The 18,487-nt window shown below is 40.0% G+C and overlaps 2 protein-coding genes across 2 annotated transcripts in view; one reads left to right on the top strand and one right to left on the bottom strand.

Moving 5' to 3' along the window:
- Positions 1 to 377: 377 nt before the first annotated feature.
- On the bottom strand, positions 378 to 1,759 carry LOC111371185. Its single transcript, XM_022993088.1, has 2 exons — positions 1,193 to 1,759; positions 378 to 1,151 (listed from the first exon to the last, which is right to left on the bottom strand). Exons 1-2 carry the CDS (start codon positions 1,757 to 1,759, stop codon positions 378 to 380), a joined length of 1,341 nt encoding a protein of 446 aa, XP_022848856.1.
- A 15,769-nt stretch (positions 1,760 to 17,528) lies between these two features.
- LOC111371795 (corytuberine synthase-like) overlaps positions 17,529 to 18,487 on the top strand; it is a 2,292-nt gene continuing 1,333 nt past the window's right edge. Inside the window, exon 1 of the mRNA XM_022993954.1 lies at positions 17,529 to 18,457. Coding sequence (XP_022849722.1) covers positions 17,738 to 18,457 — 720 coding nt within the window. The 5' untranslated portion in view covers positions 17,529 to 17,737. The remainder of the gene's footprint in view (positions 18,458 to 18,487) is intronic.

Consider the following 18,487-nt stretch of genomic DNA (forward strand, 5'->3'; position numbering starts at 1 on the left):
ATCCTCTGATACGTTGCTCCTGCATTTTTCAAACTAAATGACGTGGCTGTGTAACAGTACATGCCGAAGTCCGTGATAAATGACGTCTTCTCTTGATCGGACTCGGCCATTGAAATTTGATGATATCCCGAAAATGCATCTAGAAAGCTGAGCCTTTCATGACCCGACGTTGCATCTACCAGTTGATCTATTCTGGGAAGCGGGTATGAGTCTTTTGGGCATACCTTGTTCAACCCAGTATAATCTATGCACATGCGCCATTTTTCGTTTGACTTCTTCACAAGTACAATATTTGCCAACCACTCGGGGTATTGCACCTCTCGGATAAAACCCACCTGTAGCAATTTTTTCACCTCTGCTCTGGCCGCAGCCTGCCTCTAAGGGGCAAGGTTTCTCTTTTTCTGCTTCACTGGCTTAGCCCCTGGCTGGACACCGAGGCGGTGCTGCGCGACAGTTGGGCTAATCCCCGGAATATCCTTTGGGTTCCAAGCGAAGACATCCAAATTACCGGCTAGAAACTTCGCCAATTTATCCTTCTCTTCAGATCCCAGACCTGTTCCAACAAGAAACTCCTTTCCTTTGGCAATAAAGATTTTTTCAATCATATCAAGTGGCTTGATCCGCTCCCTCGGGAGTTCTACATCCAGCATCATGACTGATGGTGGGCTTTTGGCTTGTATACTATCCACATAGCACTTTCTTGATGCATGCTGGTCTCCTCGCATGCTCCCGATCCCCCTGCTGGTTGGGAACTTCATAATTTGATGGTAGGTCGATGGGACCGCGCCAGCTGCATTTAGCAATGGCCGGCCGTAGATAGCGTTGTAAGCCATAGGGGTCTTGACAACCAAGAAATTAGTCATGATCACCACTGTCGCTGGGTATGTCCCAAGGGTGACTGAAAGCTCTACAGTCCCTTCCGGTATCACTGTTGCTCCTCCAAAGCCTTGTAGGGGGGTAGTCACCACCTTCAACCTTTTTTGGGGGATTTTTAGACCCAAGAAAGCATCCCAGGTGAGGACATTTTCCGCACTCCCTTTGTCGACTAACACCCTCTTCACATCAAAATTCGCAATATCTCCTACTATTACTAAGGCGTCATCATGGGGGTGTGTTACACCAATCAAGTCCTCTTCATCGAAAGTTATACTCTGGTTGAATCTTGTTTTTTATGAATAGAGTAGACCCCTACTGAACGCGCATATCTCTTCCTAGCTGAATTTGAGTCACCGCCCGATGCTACTTCTCCGATGATCATGTTTATCACTCCTGCCCTTGGTGGGGATAGACCTTCGACCCTTTGCGTGCCCTTATCATTTTTCACATACTTTGCCAATAGTCCCCGTCTCAGCAGGCGCTCAATTTCTTCCTTTAACTGTAGGCATTCTTCGGTATCATGCCCGTGATCTCTATGAAAATGACAGTATTTACTTTGATTTCTCTTGCCCGAAGGGGTTAGCATTGGTTTGGGCCATTCGAGCTCCTTCATGTGCTGTATCTCCATCAATAACTTTGTTCGTGGAATGTTCAAAGGGGTGGGTGTCTTGACCTCCTCTCGTTTTTGCCTGACTGACCGATCCTGGGCATAACCCTTGCTCGTGCATTCATTCTTCGGCTTATTTTTATCATTGTGCCTTTGCTCGTCACATGTTTTTCGCTTATGAGCTTCCGTCTCCCTTCCATCCCTGAGATTTTTAGTTACATTCTCCGCTTCCTTCACATCGACATACTTGTCTCCCTTCTTTAATAGGTCATGCATCGACTCCGGGGGGGGGGGTTCTTGGAGAGTGACGTCTTAAAGGCCCGGTTTCACATTCCATTCATCAAGGCTGTAACCACTGCGGACATTTGTAGGTCTCTTATGCCAAGAGTTGCCCGGCTGAACCTAGCTAAGTATTTCTGCAATGACTCGTCTTTGTCCTGTACAACCTGCATCATCCCAATGGCTGTCTTCCTCTTCCTCTTGCTGCTTAGGAAGTAAACCACAAAGCTCCTGGAGAGCTCATCAAATGACTTGATAGAGCGCGGGGCCAAGGTTGCTACCCAGTCCCTAGCCTCCCTCCTAAGTGTGGGGGGAAAGGATTGGCACATCACTGCGTCCGGGGCGGCATAAAGTCTCATAAGATCCACGAAGGTTCGTAGATGGTCAAGCGGGTCCGTGACTCCATCATAGGCTTCAATCATGGGCTGTTTGAAGCCTTTAGGCAAAGGGACCGCCATGATTTCTGGGACGAACGGGTCTTCTTCCAAAACCATCTGTCTCCGCCTATCTTTTCTCTTGGACAATGCATCGTCTATCTTTTGGGACATGATTTCTTCCATCTTTCGTTCCAGGTCTACCATGGTTTGTGGGGGCTGTTGAGCTACGGTCATTGGGGCTCCCGCGTCTCCCGCTCCCCACTGAGAAATGGGTGGGACAGCTACGGGTGGCGCTTGAGGCGGTTGTTGATTCGTCACTTCTGTCGGGCTTAAATGAGGGATGGTGGTTCTCTGCGACTGGTCTTGTAAGAGCACCATTATTGCTGCCAACTGGTTCTCCAAAGTACTGAATTGACTCTGCGTCACATACTGCAGGGGCGGTGGTGGTTCATGACCCCTTGTAACTGAATCCGACTCCGTCTCCGCCATGTTCTCAACCAGGCAAGTATCACTTTTTGTTCGTCTTCTTGACATGGCTTTTTAGTTCAAATGAGATTTCCACAGACGGCGCCAATGAAAGGGCGGTGGAACAACACCCTTCTGTTTGTCCGGTAGTGTTTGGCGTTTCCATTACTCCGTCAAGTATGCGAGACCTGAAAAATGAAGGCGGGGCTTTCTCCCCTGTTTTACCTCCGGCGTGAGAATTAGTTTTTAGATTTGAAAGAAATATATTTGAAATTCAGATGGCTAAAACGAGAATGAGAGAAAAAAATCCTTTACCTGTGTCACATCCGGGGGTATTTATAGATATTAGGCACTGGGTAACCGCTGGGCGGTTGTGGTGCCACGTGTCCTACGTTGGTATTCCCGCTACACCCACGTTCTGGGTGAGGAGTCCTTAACTTCCCGCCTGAAGATTGCACCTGTATCAGTGGCCATGGAACCTGGTCAATTCATTAAAGGTTTTATGGCTAAGTGTTTGGACAAGCAATATCATGCCTGTTGAGGACTTCACTTAGAGGTAGAATGATTTCTAGGGATAGTGGTAGAGCGCCCTTTGGGGGTTGTAGTAGAGCGCCCCCTGGGCGTAGTGGTAGAATGCCCCTTGGGCGTAGTGGTAGAACGCCTTCTGAGGGTTGTGGTAGAGCGCCCCCTGGGCGTAGTGGTAGAACGCTCCTCCCGGCGTATTCGTAGAACGCCCTATGGGGGTCGATGGCCTTGCATCGGAGTGCTGTGATCTGCCTTGCTTGTTATTGAGAGTGGCTACTTCTACCAACTTATATCAGTGATGTTTCATGAAAGTATTTAATTCGTAATGGCCATCTTGTTATGAAATCATTTGCATAAGATTTGGTTGCATATCCATGTTATGAGCGGTTGAACAGTAAAATATTATTTCATATGGTTTGCATGTTAAATGGCAACATAAATAAAAGTGCTTGTGAAAAGTTGCATTCTTTCATATACCCGTATGTTTGTACTGTCAAATGTGATTCCCAGTCATTACGTATATTGGGAGTTCTTGAAAAGTTAGTTACTGGATAAAACTAAAATTTTGAGTTTTTGGATAAAACTAAAATCTGCATTCATTGGACTTTTGTAATTGCATCAATTACTGATATGCATTTGGTTGTAATTTCTGTTAATATCAAAAGGCATGTTGTGCTAAGTGAAAATTTACGAACTTTCACATGAAGTGATGTTTTGCCAGTCATTGAAGGAATAAATTGGAACCAATTGTTCGGTTCCTGGTAAGGCTTCTTTGGGGCTGCTTATAACACACCCATGGCCGATCGGTGGTAGTTATGGACCTACCATCGATCAGTCGGCCTAAACCTTTTAAGCCTTTCATCTTTCGCCACCCACATGGTTCACTTACAACTCGAGAAGTCTTCTCTAAGTAACTTCACCACAGAGAAAAGGCCACAATTTATAAATGGAAACAATCTGTATAGAGAAAAGAAAAGAAAATGTGTGGTCGACTATGACAAATATTCTCAGTATAAAGACGCTAACAACAAAGAATAACGACAACCCAATAAATTTGAGGGTACCAATTTCAAGATTACATGCGTATAAATGTAGTTATACAGCCTGGGGCTTGTCCGCCGTGGTGTCTATTGCCACCATGGACTCCGCGAGCTTTTTGCTATGAAGAATGAAGTCAACTGATCTTTCTTGTTCTAGCTTGTTGCAGAAGGAGAAATATTTGATTTCTAAGCTTAATTCTCCTTAAGTATTTAAGTGTTTGGGTTCTGATGTTACATGTGAGAATCAAAGGCCTTTTTATGATCTGTTCTTGGGGTATGTATCTGGCGGTACACTTTCTGATCACATTATAAAGCAGGGAGATTCTTTAGGTGAGTCCATGATTCAATTTTATACTCATCAAATGATTGAAGGATTGAAATATCTGTTGGATATTGGTTAAATAAATCGAGAATTCAAAATCGATTAAAGTGACTTCGTATCGACTTCGGCCAAATACTTAAAAGCTCGACTCAATCCGTTTAGGCAAAATTGTTTGCCACTTCGCCGTTTCGGGGTGCACAAACGGGGATCGACCGTATTTGGCATGTATTGAAGGGTATATTTGACATTTTGAAAACCAATATCGGATGAATGAGAAATTACGAAAAAGGACGAAAATCAGTGAATAGACATCTTTTCATAAAGGTGCATTATTTGGAAAGGGTGCATGGTTTGGCCTCAACCATTTCGTCCACACCTTTTCATGGTCTATAAATAGGACCCTTTGGGTGTCCTATTCCACACATTTTTTTGATATGCAAAACATCTCTCATCCTCTCTTCTATCCAAAATCAAAATCATTTCATCTATTTTGATTTTCCTTCATTTCATCCTTGGAGTGTATAAGCCTAAATTTGGTTCGTTGTACTTTTATTTTGGAGTGCTACAAACACAAGTGTAGCCGTTGTATCTTGGGAGTCGATTGTCGAAATCCATAGGCACCGTTGCGGGGCAAATTCGACTTAAGGACAAAGAGTCCAACTCTTGCCTCAGCTTTGTCCCTACTTTCTTCTTCTTCTTGTTTGTGCCGTTACTCTGTCCAATTTTCGGCACGGATTTACAAACCATCTTTATACTTATTTTGGCGTCACTATCCACAAAATTCCTCCAACAATATCATCACATGAATGGATTGGTGCACTGTGACATCAAGGGTCAGAATATTTTGATCGGCAAAGATGTTGTCAAGATTGCTGATTTTGGCTGTGCCAAACGCAAGAAGGTAGTAGTTCTTCAAAGCCAGCGTTTTCAGGTACTCCGGTGCACATGGCGCCAGAGGTAGCTCGTAGCGAAGAACAAGGATTTCCGGCCGATATTTGGGTTCTTGGGTGCACAATTATTGAAAAGGCAACTGGATGTAGTCCATGGCAAGTAATGGAGGACCTGTTTCTGCTCTTTACACAATTGGATATTCCGTGACAATATTCCGGTACCTATTGTAGGTACCAGAATATCCAAGCCGCTTGTCTGATAATGCTAAAGAATTACTCACATGTGTTTGATGAAAGATCCTTATGACAATGATTGTGGTGGTGGTTGGAAAATTAGTTGATTTATTTATTTATTTATTTTTTTCCTTTCATAAAGATGTTTACACAATAAAACAGGTTCTTTGTGCTGAAGATATAAGAGAGTTACAAACTTGATTTTGAGAATGGTGATCAATATCATTACATGAAATGGATTAAACTGTTTTTAAGTATAGGAGCTTGCCTATATGGTTGTTTCAGTTTGATTTCTCTCCTTTCTTGTCCATTGACGGTAAGAAAATGGCAACTTTGAATGCTATCTTCTTAAAATGAATATCCTTGTGTGAATAACAGATTATTCTATAGAATTATGTCATTAATGTTCCTCTTGTCGATCTAGTAACCCTTCATGTGGGTGGATATTCAGAAATGAAAGTGAAAACACTTGTATCACGCTAATCAAAAGATAAACATGTAGGAACGTCATTATTGGCAAGTATAGTGTCAATATAAAGATGGTTCATTGAATAGTTGCGTGTTCCATTCATTTGACTCAAAGAAATTGTACATTTGGGATTTGAATGACCAAATTAAATTTGTATTGACGTAATACATAATGAGGTTGCATTGTCTTTAAAACAAATGAAAGTGACTTTTTATTTGTATAATTTGTAGATGACAAAGACAAATTATGAAAGTGCATGGACTTTCATGTGACATAGTCATTATTTTATATGGTTTGGAGTGGAAAATATAATATAAATTGAAATTTAAAAAAGTAGATGAAATCTAAGTTCGGGCCTAAGCCAAGATTTGTTGGGTTCCTATACTAATCATATAATACATTTCTAATTGATAAATTGTGGGGGTAACTTATTCCAGAAGTTATATTATTCATACCTTACAAGTTATAGAAATATTTTTGTGAATATAAGAACGTAGAAAGCCCTTATACAAATTTTAGAAGTGTAAGAATAATTCACAAAGGTGAAGCACCCTAAACAAAAAGGTGGATTAATTGGAAAAAATAGATTATTGCATTTGTATTGGATATATAAAAATAATATTAGAATATTTGAAGAATATTCAATGTATTGTGGTTGATAATCAATCAATCATATAAATTGGTTACCTATTATTAAATGATTCAAAATCCACCAGTAAAATTGTTTAATAGGGCCAATGCAGTGATGTGCTATAGATCCTTCAAATAAATTGTGGATTGAATAACGTACACCTTTAGATAAAGCTAGATAAAATCATGTGGCTCGATGCCTTTATGGGATGATTCCTTAGTTGGTGACTATTTGTATCTATTGAATGAATTATTGTGATTGCTAATTATAGTTAATAAGATACATAGTATGTCAAAATGGTAAGTCTAGATATATACGTCATAGACACAATACTTGTAGAGATCCGACCTTTGTACCCAAGTCGTTATATCATACACACTGTCCACTTATGGAGAAAATCTCCCTTCTCATCCCTCATGGCTTAATGTCGCGTTTCTTAGGGTTCGAACAAATGACTTCCCCTTCAAAGAGACTTAAGTTTCTATTAAGAAAAAGGTCATGAGTTCGAATCTTGATGACGCAACAGAAAGCCATGAGGGATAAGATGAGTTTAGACTCTTCGAAAGTGGACAATATATAAGTTAATAATTTGAGCATAGAGATTGTATTGTTACACAAAATGCGCATTTTTTTGTAACGACACTGGCCTCTATGCTCCAATTGGTACCATGATTTAACTTAAATCTCTCTTAAGGAAAATGTCAAGGGTTTGAATTTTGAGGACAGAATAGAGAGTCATGAGAGGGTAATTAAGCGAATGCCCATCCAAAGCGAATAGTATTATGATATAATGTTTGGTATAGAGGTTGGGTCGTTACAAAAAATGCTTATTTTTTGTTATGACGTGGCCTCTATACCCAAATCGTTATATCATACTACTGTCTACTTTAGGAGGGAATCTTCCCTCTTACCCCTCTTATGTTTCCCAAAATTTGACACATGACCTTCTCTTAAGAGAGATTTAAGTTGAATTCTGATACCAATTGAATAAAATGCGGTGAGGGGTAAGTGGGAAGATTTCCTACCAAAGCACACAGTAGGGCACAATTTTTTTCTTTCAAAAATTCAGGTCAAATTAAAATTTTTCTTAATTTCATTTTTATTTTGTAGTTTACCCTTACATTCTATTACAAGTTCCAAGAATCATTGGAAATAAATGATTTTAGGTAGATAACTTTGATTTGTTAAATAACGAAACTAAATGGAGGATTATAATAATATTAGCATACATTAACGGAGGTATATTCAGTAACACATTATCCAACGATCAAGTTAAGTTAGACCCTTTATCAGACTCATAATTCTATGAAATTTTTATAATATTTTCTAAATTCATTCGAGTATTACGTAGTAAAATTTCAGAATTTTCTAACATCACTAAGCACTCAAATAGATACACAAACATGTGAAAAAAATTCGTCACGGGCACACTGAACATAGCACATGAAAAATGGTACAATTTATCCAATCGACATTCAATTGACTTGATTTCAAATCCAATGGACAGAGAACCCATAAAGCTTTCAAACCTCATAGTTTTGTCCAAAAATTAAAAAATTCCGTCTGGGATGGCACGACAAAATTCAAGCAGTAAGCTGAAAAATTTTGTTTACAAGTCCACAGTTTAATCTTAATGTCTTTAGCAAGTTTAATTATATACATGCTTAAACCAATTAAAAATTTCAATGCTCACATCAAGAAAATGAACTCGAAAATACTAAAGAAAAATAAACTAACATCTTTTAGAATTTAAACATAAGATGCATAACTAGTAAGCACTAGAAACTTTTCAAATGTGATTAATTAAGGCACCTTTCTCCCCTTAGATCTTCTGCAATCCACGCAAATCTCATTTTCTCGACCATCCTTTAATTTGAAAAATTCGTCAACATAGAAAGTGTGAGCTTTAAGCTCAGTAAGACTAATATCACTTGGTGTCTACCCAAAGTAGACCATACGTATAATATAATGGATTGGGCATGGAGTCTGGGTCGTTACTAGAATCACCATAGCGTTAGTCCAACCTTGTTGATTGGAGATTCCAGGATCTTGGTTTAGCAAGACAACTAAGTTACGAATGATTCGGACGAGAATTTATGCCCATTCTTATAGATTAAAAGTGATGATTGTTAAGTGTATAGGGATACATTATACTTTTAATGATTCTGATATCTTAGAAGAAGTCAAGAGAAGTATGATATGATGCTATATGAGAACACGTATGTAAGAAAGAAGTGGGGCCACTTTTATGACAATTAAGGCTTAATTCTCTTAAAGCCCTTACGTAACCAAGAGTTGTTCAGGGCTAAACTTAACATAACCATAAGAACCAAAAGTGTTAGGGAAGCTATGGTGTTGGTACAATTGTTTTGATTTACTCTAACGCTTGAACAATTCAAGACATCAAGTTCACTAAGTAGCATAGTAAATTCAATTGTATTCTACTAAGGAAAGTTCAAAGTCAAAAGTCACCTTTCTTGATGCTATAGCTTGTAGTCTGTACTTCTTTTTTTGTTAGAGTTTGCATTTCATGTGCATGTTCATTATTTCCATTCATTGGGGATGTTGGGAAATAGTCAAGGAAATTTGATTTTTATCAAACTTTAACCAAATATTTGGATAGGTCCAACTAATTGAATTGAGCAAAAAATGGGTTGATCATGTTTTACTTGTCGAGTAGATGAATTTGGTGTATTTAGAAGTCGAAAACTATTTCTAGACAATTGAGAAATTAGTGTATTAAGTACGGTTTAAAAATATGAATTTTGAAATTAAAATCGAAAATTCAATATATAATACTGCTGCTCGAGTAGTAGCCTCGTGCTAAGCAAGCAAAAGACTAACCTGTGCGACTCTTCGTGAAATAGGTTGAATTTTAGGTTGTGTCACTTCATGTACACCTCCTCAACTTTTATAAATTGGGCCCCATTGTGTAGAAATCATTTACAACCATTTCTATGCATTCATAGCATATCATATAACATCAAAATCATTGCCAAAATTTTGTATAAAACCAGCCTTTGTTTTTCAATTCAAAGGAGTTCAAAAACACTTTTGGTTCGCCATTTCTCATGATTTGTAGTATTACAATTTGATGCAGCACCAACGAGATGGTTAATTGAGAAATAGAACAGATCTATGGGGAGGGAGAATTAGAGAGGAGAAAGGAAAGGGGATTCAACAGAAGAGAAGAAAGAAAACAAGAAGGGAGAGAACGCCATAAGCCACCAAAAATATTCATTCATCATCCACTGAAAATTATAATGTAAAATAGATTTAAATAGTTAAGCAACCCTAACAAGCTTGGGCCCGAGTCCATACAAGTCCAAATCTTAAGTAATAGTCCAAAAGATAAATAAAGCGTAAATAAAATAAGTAACGTCCGATGTCCTCATCAACTCTCCCGGAGTGGGAGAAAACTCGACCCTGTCGAGTGGATATATCACTCTAGGCTGTCATCAATCTCCCAACCATAAGCTGAGTGGTTGGGCAAGTTTCTTTCGACGTCTGTAAAAATGTGTCAATGGAGGTCTGAACCTGGTGTTCTCACCAACTCCCCTCGGGTGGAGGGGAGGCGATTTGGGCTAAGAAAGATCTTGTTGACTCCGATAAAACTCCAATAAATCTAGATCCAATTGCTGTAGTGTCTCCCTGGGGATCCATGCACAATCAGAATCTGGTCGACCAACCCAACGAACAAGGAAGTGCTGAACCTCTCCATCATTAGTGAACATAGTTTTTTCATCTAAAATAGTATCAATTTTTTCTTTGTGTGCTGTGAGAGGTGGTAATGGGTTAGAAGGGGCTAAAGAATCATGATCAAGGTTCACAAAAGTAGGTGACAGAGGATCATCAGAGGGAATGAAATGACCTTTATAAGCTACAAGGTCCTCAACATTGAAAGTAGAGTGGTAACCAAGGTGTGGTGGAATGTCAACAATATATGCATTTGGACCAACTTGCTTTAAAATTTTAAAAGGACCAGCATTACGAGTTTGCAATTTGGAGGCGGGTCTATGTAGACGCCGCTCTGGCCTAATGCGAACCATAATGTAATCCCCAATGTTAAACTCAATATGTCGTTTGTGTAAATCAGCGTGGAGTTTATATTTCGCATTACTAGCTTCAAGTTGTTTATTGATCTCAATATGCAAGTCACGAAGATGTTGTGCAAATGCTTCGGCTGATACTGACACTCTAACCTGCGGGGGCATAGGGATGAGATCTAACGGTTTCCTAGGCTTGTACCCATGAACGGCTTCAAATGGACTCATACCTAATGAACGATTTATGGAGCTATTAAATGCAATTTGAGCTACAGGAAGGATCAAATCCCAATTTCGAAGGTTTTCCCGGACCAGACAACGTAATAGGTTACCAAGACTTCGATTAACTACTTCAATTTGACCATTAGTCTGAGGGTGGTAGGCCGTAGAAAATCTCAATTTGGTACCCATATTATTCCACAAAGTTCTCCAAAAATGGCTAGTGAAACGAACGTCCCTATCAGACACGATGGTCTTGGGAAGCCCATACAATTTGACAATTTCATTAAAGAATAACATGGCAACCTTGGACGCATCCGACGTCTTGCTACAGGGGATAAAATGAGCCATCTTTGAGAAGCGATCGACAACCACAAAAATAGAATCATGCTTCTTTGGGGTGCATGGAAATCCTAACACAAAATCCATACTAACATCTTGCCAATGACAATTGGGGACAGGGAGAGGGGTGTATAGATCTGTGTTCTGCTTCTTCTGCTTACTCAATTGACATGTGTTACAAGTACTAACAATCTTAGCCGCATCTTTCTTCAAGCTAGGCCAATAAAATTGACGTTCAACTTCCTCTATGGTCTTATCACGTCCAAAGTGACCAGCTAACCCTCCTGCATGAATTTCCCACACTATGAAATCGCGCACTGATGTTCGAGGGATGCACAATTTATTGGTTCTAAAGAGATAACCCTCCTCAAGTCGGAAGCCATCTGTGGCGCCTGACCGTCCCCTTTGTAAATCAAGAAAAATATCTTTAAAATCGGGACATGCCTCGTAATCCTCCTTAAGCCTTTCAAAATCGATGACCTTGACACTCATGATCGACAAAAGGGAGACGCGACGACTTAAAGCATCAGCTGCTTGGTTCTCCACGTCCTTCTTATGTTTTAAAACAAAGGAATAGGCCTGTAAATACTCAATCCAACGACCATGCCTAGAGCTTAATCTCTTTTGGGAGTTGAGGTAATGGAGGGCCTCGTGGTCCGAATAAAGGACAAATTCCTAGGGCAACAAATAGTGACATCAATAGCGCAAAGCTTGGACCACCGCATACAGCTCCTTATCATAGGTCGAGTACCGTTGTTTGGCTTCGTTTAACTTCTCACTGAAGTAGGCAACAGGGTGACGATCCTGACTCAAGACTCCACCTATACCTATTCCGGAGGCATCGCATTCAACTTCAAAGACCTTGAAAAAGTCGGGAAGACGCATGACAAAAGCCTCCGTCATTCGCTTCTTGACTAACTTAAAGGCCTTAGCCGCTTCTTGTGTCCAATGAAACTCTCCTTTCTTCATGCACTTCGTAATAGGCGCCATAATAGTGCTAAACCCTTTAATAAAGCGACGGTAAAATGTAGCTAAATCGTGAAAGCTCATGACGTCATGAATAGCTTTAGGCTCAGGCCAGTCAATAATCGCTTGAACCTTAGCAGGGTCAGCAAATACCCTTGTCGAAGAGACAATGAACCCCAGAAAAATGACTGTATCGATGAAGAAAGAGCATTTCTTGATGTTAGCATATAGATTAGTTGCACGAAGGGTAGAGCAAACTTGTGTGAGATGGTCAAGGTGTTGCTCCTTAGTCTTACTATAGATGAGGTTATCATCAAAGTAGACAACAAGAAATTTTCCCATGAAAGGTCAGAGAGTTTATGTCATTATTCATATAAAGGTACTTGGCGCATTACTTAGCTCAAAAGGCATGACCAGCCATTCATAAAGACCATCTTTCGTCTTAAACGCGGTCTTCCACTCATCACTTGGGCGAATTCGAATCTGATGGTATCCACTCTTCAGATCAATCTTCGAAAAGATTGTGGCACCAACCATCATATCTAACATATCATCAAGTCTAGGAATGGGAAAACGATACTTCACCGTGATCCTATTGATCGCGTGACTATCCACACACATCCTCCAAGAATCATCCTTTTTGGGCGTCAATAGGGGGGGGACAACACACGGGCTTAAACTCTCACAAATGAATCTTTTGTGAAGGAGGTCATCCACTTGCCTTTGAAATTCAGTGTGCTGGGTAGGATTCATCCTATAATGAGGCAAATTTGGAAGGGATGCCCCTGGGACGAAATCTATGGCATGTTGAATATCCCGTAGAAGAGGTAGATGATCAGGTAGGTCCTCCGGAAAGACATCTCGAAACTCTTGGAGGATCGACTAGACTTCAACAGGGCTCTCTATTGTGGAGTGGGATGAAACCTCCACGACCACCAAAGCGAACACAACTGATTCACCAGCAAGTGTACGCTCAAACTCCGTAGGACTAATGATGTGCAATCCCTTTCGTTCCACACTCTTCTTCGTTTCTAGTGGGCCAACAGGCTTTGGGGGTAGTGGGTTAAGGTGAATCTTCTTTCCATTAAACATGAAGAAGCAGGAATTGGATCGACCATAGATGGTTACATCTAGGTCAAATAACCAATGTCATCCTAAGATGATGTGCCCGACATCCATTGAAATGACGTCACACCATATATGGTCCTTATACTCGAGAAACTGGATAGGGACTAAACAACACTCTTTGACAGCTATAGAAGAGGTATCAACCCAAGAGACGCTGTATGGCTGAGGGTGTGGAACAGACTTCAATCCTAGACGGGAAACGGTAGCCATCGAAACCGCATTAATGCAGTTGCCACTATCCACGATAATTTTACAGCCCTTATTATTAATCTTGATGTAAGTGTGGAAGATGGCATGACGACGCCAATCATCGGCATCCCTAAGCTAGGTAAGAGTACAACGGACGACACCGACTCTAGGCGTATGTGGGATAAGGGGACTAGCCTGAATACAACCCAAGAAGGTATATTCACTATCCTCCAAGTCATCAAACTCTTCTAACTTAGGCTCATAAACCTGATCCTCTAGTGGCTCGTCAACTATACCTTCACGCTCTTCCAAAATTAGGGCTCGGCTAGGACACTTAGAGGCAATGTGACCAAAACCCTTACAGTTGAAGCATTGCAAACGAGAGGGTGTTCTTAAAACCTCAGAACCTCTACTTTTACTATCCGATGTAGGGATAGTATTAGAAGGAGGAGGTCCTATAATAGACTTAGGGGATGGAGTAGATGCAGAAGAGGTTGCAGTGCAGGAGTCATTACAATTTCTGTATGGTGTCCTAGTCACTAACTCGTAATCCCGAATGAAAGAGTAGGTGTGGTCAAGAATGGTGACACCTCTAAGAACAAGCTCACGTCTAAGATCATCCCATACGCCTTACCTAAACCTACTCAAGGTCATGACTTTATCCTCAACGACCTGACATCTCATTCGAAACTCGTCAAACTGAGCAACATATTCGGTCACAGGTCAACTGCCTTGCATAATTGCGTTCCATTGATCCAGCAAGTTGCCTCTGTAAGATTGAGGTAAATATTTTTGTTGAAGGCGGCGCTCCATTTCATCCCAGCTCCCAACAGGGGGAGCATGGCGCCTCTCTAGAAGGTCCTCAACACTTTCCCAAAACAGTTGAGCTGTGCCAGTTATTTTCAAACTGGTAAATTGTACCCTCTGATCTTCAGGGACCCCATACTAGGCAAAGAAGCGATCCATATCTCTAACCCATTGATTGAATACACTAGGATCTAGACAACCATCAAATATAGGGACATCTAACTTAATATTTCGAAAGAGGCACTCCTCGTGGCGAGGGGGAGATGGTGTACCATGACGGTGATATTCCCGCTCGCGTTTACGAGCTTGATTTCCCTCCCTACGATTATGTCTAGCATGGTGTCGACCACCTTGTGGACGACAATGAGGTCTATTAATGGAAGCGTCAGAGTTTTCAGCTTCAGTTGAGTATTGGGTTGGGTCAAGAGTGTTCACCTTAGCGGTTAGGGCTCTATTCTCCTCATGAGTAGCGGCTAACTTAGTTTGGATAGCCGTTAATTGATTTTGTAATTGTGCCAACTGTCGGGTGATAGCTTCAATATGTGAAGGGTCCATGGCAAGGGTACTAGCACTAGACGCAGTAACACGACCACTACGCAATTGCATACACAGTAACACTAGCTACGTGAGGTGCGCTATAGAGATCAATAAACAACGAGTGCCAAAAGTAGATTCGCAATCTGAAATTTCATTATTAGTATTATTAATTTGTGTATTTTGTTTAGTTTTATTTATTTTTTTTGTTTGTGTTTACGAAAAATTTGAATTACGCAAGGTCCATTCGTAGCAAGTCAATAATACTAATGCGAATAAAATAAAAAGCGATTGGTCCAAAGATAGGCCTAGTCACGTGGGGTAACGGGGAATAATGGAAGTTAACTCACGAAATTCGATCTAGTAGGGTATAAGGCTAAAAGTAGCAAATAACAACAACACTAGTATTGTAATTTATGGGGAACAATCGGGCTCGGGTTAGGGGTTAATATGGCTGCTTTGTGGATGACAATTTGGGTTTGGAAGACGAACAGGGTGAAAATCGGGCACTGGGCATTTGAGGGTGGTGAGAGACGAACCGATGACACCGACAGTGTTGGAGAGTGGTGTCGCCGGCGTCGGTGAACGGTAGGGGAGTCGACGTCGTGGAAGAAGACTCGGGTGAATGGTGGGCCGGTTTGAGTTTGTATATAATGGGCTAGGGATGATATGGGTTTGACCGGGTCTATGGATTACGAGTTAGTGGGTTAAGTGGGTTTGGGCTGTGTTCAATATGGGCTGAGTTTAGACTAAAAATTACGTTGGGCTGGAATATATGTTGGGCTGGAATATATGTTGGGCTAGAATATATGGAATTGAAAAAAAAAATATGAGTTAGGGTTTGAAACAGCAACTTTAATGCAAAAGGAAGCAGCAAATCAATCAAATTGAACGGCAGCTTTTTTTTTTTAATACTACAGAAGAAAATTAAAATTTTGGAATCCGGATGTGAACAGTACCCGTGAACAGTAACACGATTTTTTTTCTTCAACTAACTTTGAAAATTGAAGAATAAAATTGCTGCCTTTACCAAAATCCTTTTAATTTGTGCTGTTCCAACAAAATTTGGGAGAAAAGAATAGATTTTAGATTGTAAAAGAAAGTACCCAAGATTCGGCTCTGATACCAAATTTGATGCAGCACCAACGAGACGGTTAATTGAGAAATAGAACAGATCAACGGGGAGGGAGAATTAGAGAGGAAAAAGGGAAGGAGATTCAACAGAAGAGAAGAAAGAAAACAAGAAGGGAGAGAACGCCATAAGCCACCAAAAATATTCATTCATCATCAACTGAAAATTATAATGTAAAATAGGTTTAAATAGTTAAGCAACCCTAGCAAGCTTGGGCCCGAGCCCATACAAGTCCAAATCTTAAGTAATAGTCCAAAAGATAAATAAAACGTAAATAAAATAATTAACGTCCGATGTCCTCATCACAATCACTTGAAGTTGATCATTGTATCTTGAGAGTTCAAAAACACTTTTGGTTCGCCATTTCTTGTGATTTATAGTATTGTAATCACTTGAAGTTGATCGTTGTATCTTGAGAGATGTTTGCCAATCCACCGTCGGCATCTGTGCAGAGCGATTTCATCTTAAGGGCAATGAATTCAACTCTTATCTTGATCCTTTTGCATTTCATTCTTTTTGGTGTTATTATGTCCAATCTTACACTTGATTACGCGTAGGTGCTGGTGGGTATGGGTAAGTTTGAATTACTGCAATAAAGAATCACTTGGTGCATTTGCAAACAACAACTGTATGCTTTATGCACCTATTATATGTCTTACATACCTAAGGAGCAATCATCTAAGATTTCTCAGGAAGAGCATACGAGACGGGCTACCTCTGCCATGGTCTTGGGAACTCTCATGTACATTATGCTGTGCACTCGACTTGATATCCTTTTCCAATAAAGTCTAATTGTAAGCGTAGTAACTCAGAGTTAACAAAATTTTATTTACTTTTTCTTTGAAACTATATGGTCTAGCTGACCCTTTTTTCCTCAATACCTTGGCATGTTTCTTGAAGCGTATTCTGTGTGCCAAATGTCCAGTAAACCTTTTCTAACTCTTAAACTCAAAAACACCTGGAAACAGGTCCATTGAGAATTTAAAAATTCATGAATTCATATAAAGTCGTTGTTTCTTGAAAAATTTAAAATTATATTCATTTTTGTCACTTAATGAGGTTATCCTGGGATGTTATATGCTTGTTACGTGATCCAAGAGTCCAGCCACCTGATAAGGCACTGTTGCTTTATTCTTAAAAAATTACTGACAAAAAGTAGTTTGTGTTAGACTAGCACTATCACAGTGCAGTAACCTGTACGATACTTACTTATCATTATAATTATACGTCACATAATTTGGTTTTTCCTCTAAACTTGTGTAAAACAAGTTTTCCAAAATAATTAGCCTGCAGAAGTTTAGTTGATTACTTGCAAATATGAACGAACCATAAGATAACAAAGTCAACTTAGTCTTAAATTTTAATAATGTTGCATCATGAGAATTGAGAAATTGAAGTATATATAAAACCTCCCACCCCAACCCCAAAATGCATATGATTTCCTGCAAAAATAACCTCACCAACCACGAAGTTCTAGTATCATGGCTCAGTTTCTTGAAAGAAAAGAGGCTTATTTTCTTCTTCCAGCCCTCTTTTTGCCTATACTTTTTAATCATAATCAAGAACTTAAAATCTTGTTTTGTGTCTGAAAACAGCTCAAAACTACCACCAGGGCCAAATCCATGGCCAATTTTAGGCAACATTCCACACATAGGACTTATGCCTCATGTTAATCTAACAAACTTGGCCAAAATCTATGGTCCTATAATGTCTTTAAAACTAGGAACTCAGTGGATGATTGTTGGATCATCACCAGAAGTTGCTATAGAAATCCTAAAGTCAAAGGATCGGATTTTTTCAGGACGATATATTCCTAAGGCTCTTCCAGCTACAAAGGAAGAACTTAACCAATCATCGCTTGGATGGACCGAAGATTGCAATGAAAATTGGAAGTTTTTACGTACATTATGTCGTGTGGAACTTTTCTCTAACAAAGCTTTAGAGTCTCAAGCAGTATTGCGAGAGAAATGTATAACTGGCCTAATGAATTTTATGGTGTCAAAGGAAGGTGAGGAGGTGAAAATTGCTGAACTAGTTTTTGCAACTGTCTTTAATGTTTTGGGGAATTCTATGATGTCAAAAGACTTTATTGAATTGGAGGAAAAGGACTCGGATGGAGGGATGAAAGGCATTATAAGGGCGGCTATGGAGGTGGCTGCGGCTCCTAATTTATCCGATTTCTATCCATTTCTCAGCAAGCTAGATATTCAAGGAATTCGAAGGAAGGCGGCTATTCTGATGGCAAAATTCTGTGCTGTGTGGGAACCTATCATTGAACATAGACGAAAAGAAAGGAATAATTCTTCGACGCATCAGGATTTCTTGGACATCCTTCTCGACAATGGTTTTTCCAACAATCAGATCAACCAGTTGTTTTTGGTCAGCTCTCTGTCTCATCCTTGCCTACTC

This window comes from Olea europaea, chromosome 22 (genome assembly GCF_002742605.1).
Source record: "Olea europaea var. sylvestris chromosome 22, O_europaea_v1, whole genome shotgun sequence".
Classification (NCBI taxonomy): Eukaryota; Viridiplantae; Streptophyta; class Magnoliopsida; order Lamiales; family Oleaceae; genus Olea; species Olea europaea.

Bases quoted from the DNA above. Each gene is read 5' to 3' on its own strand.
- LOC111371185 (XM_022993088.1), bottom strand. From the start codon at position 1,759: ATGCATGACCTATTAAAGAAGGGAGACAAGTATGTCGATGTGAAGGAA. The intron at 1,152-1,192 runs GTAGGGGTCTAC...AGATTCAACCAG, and splicing joins GGAAGAGATATGCGCGTTCA to AGTATAACTTTCGATGAAGA.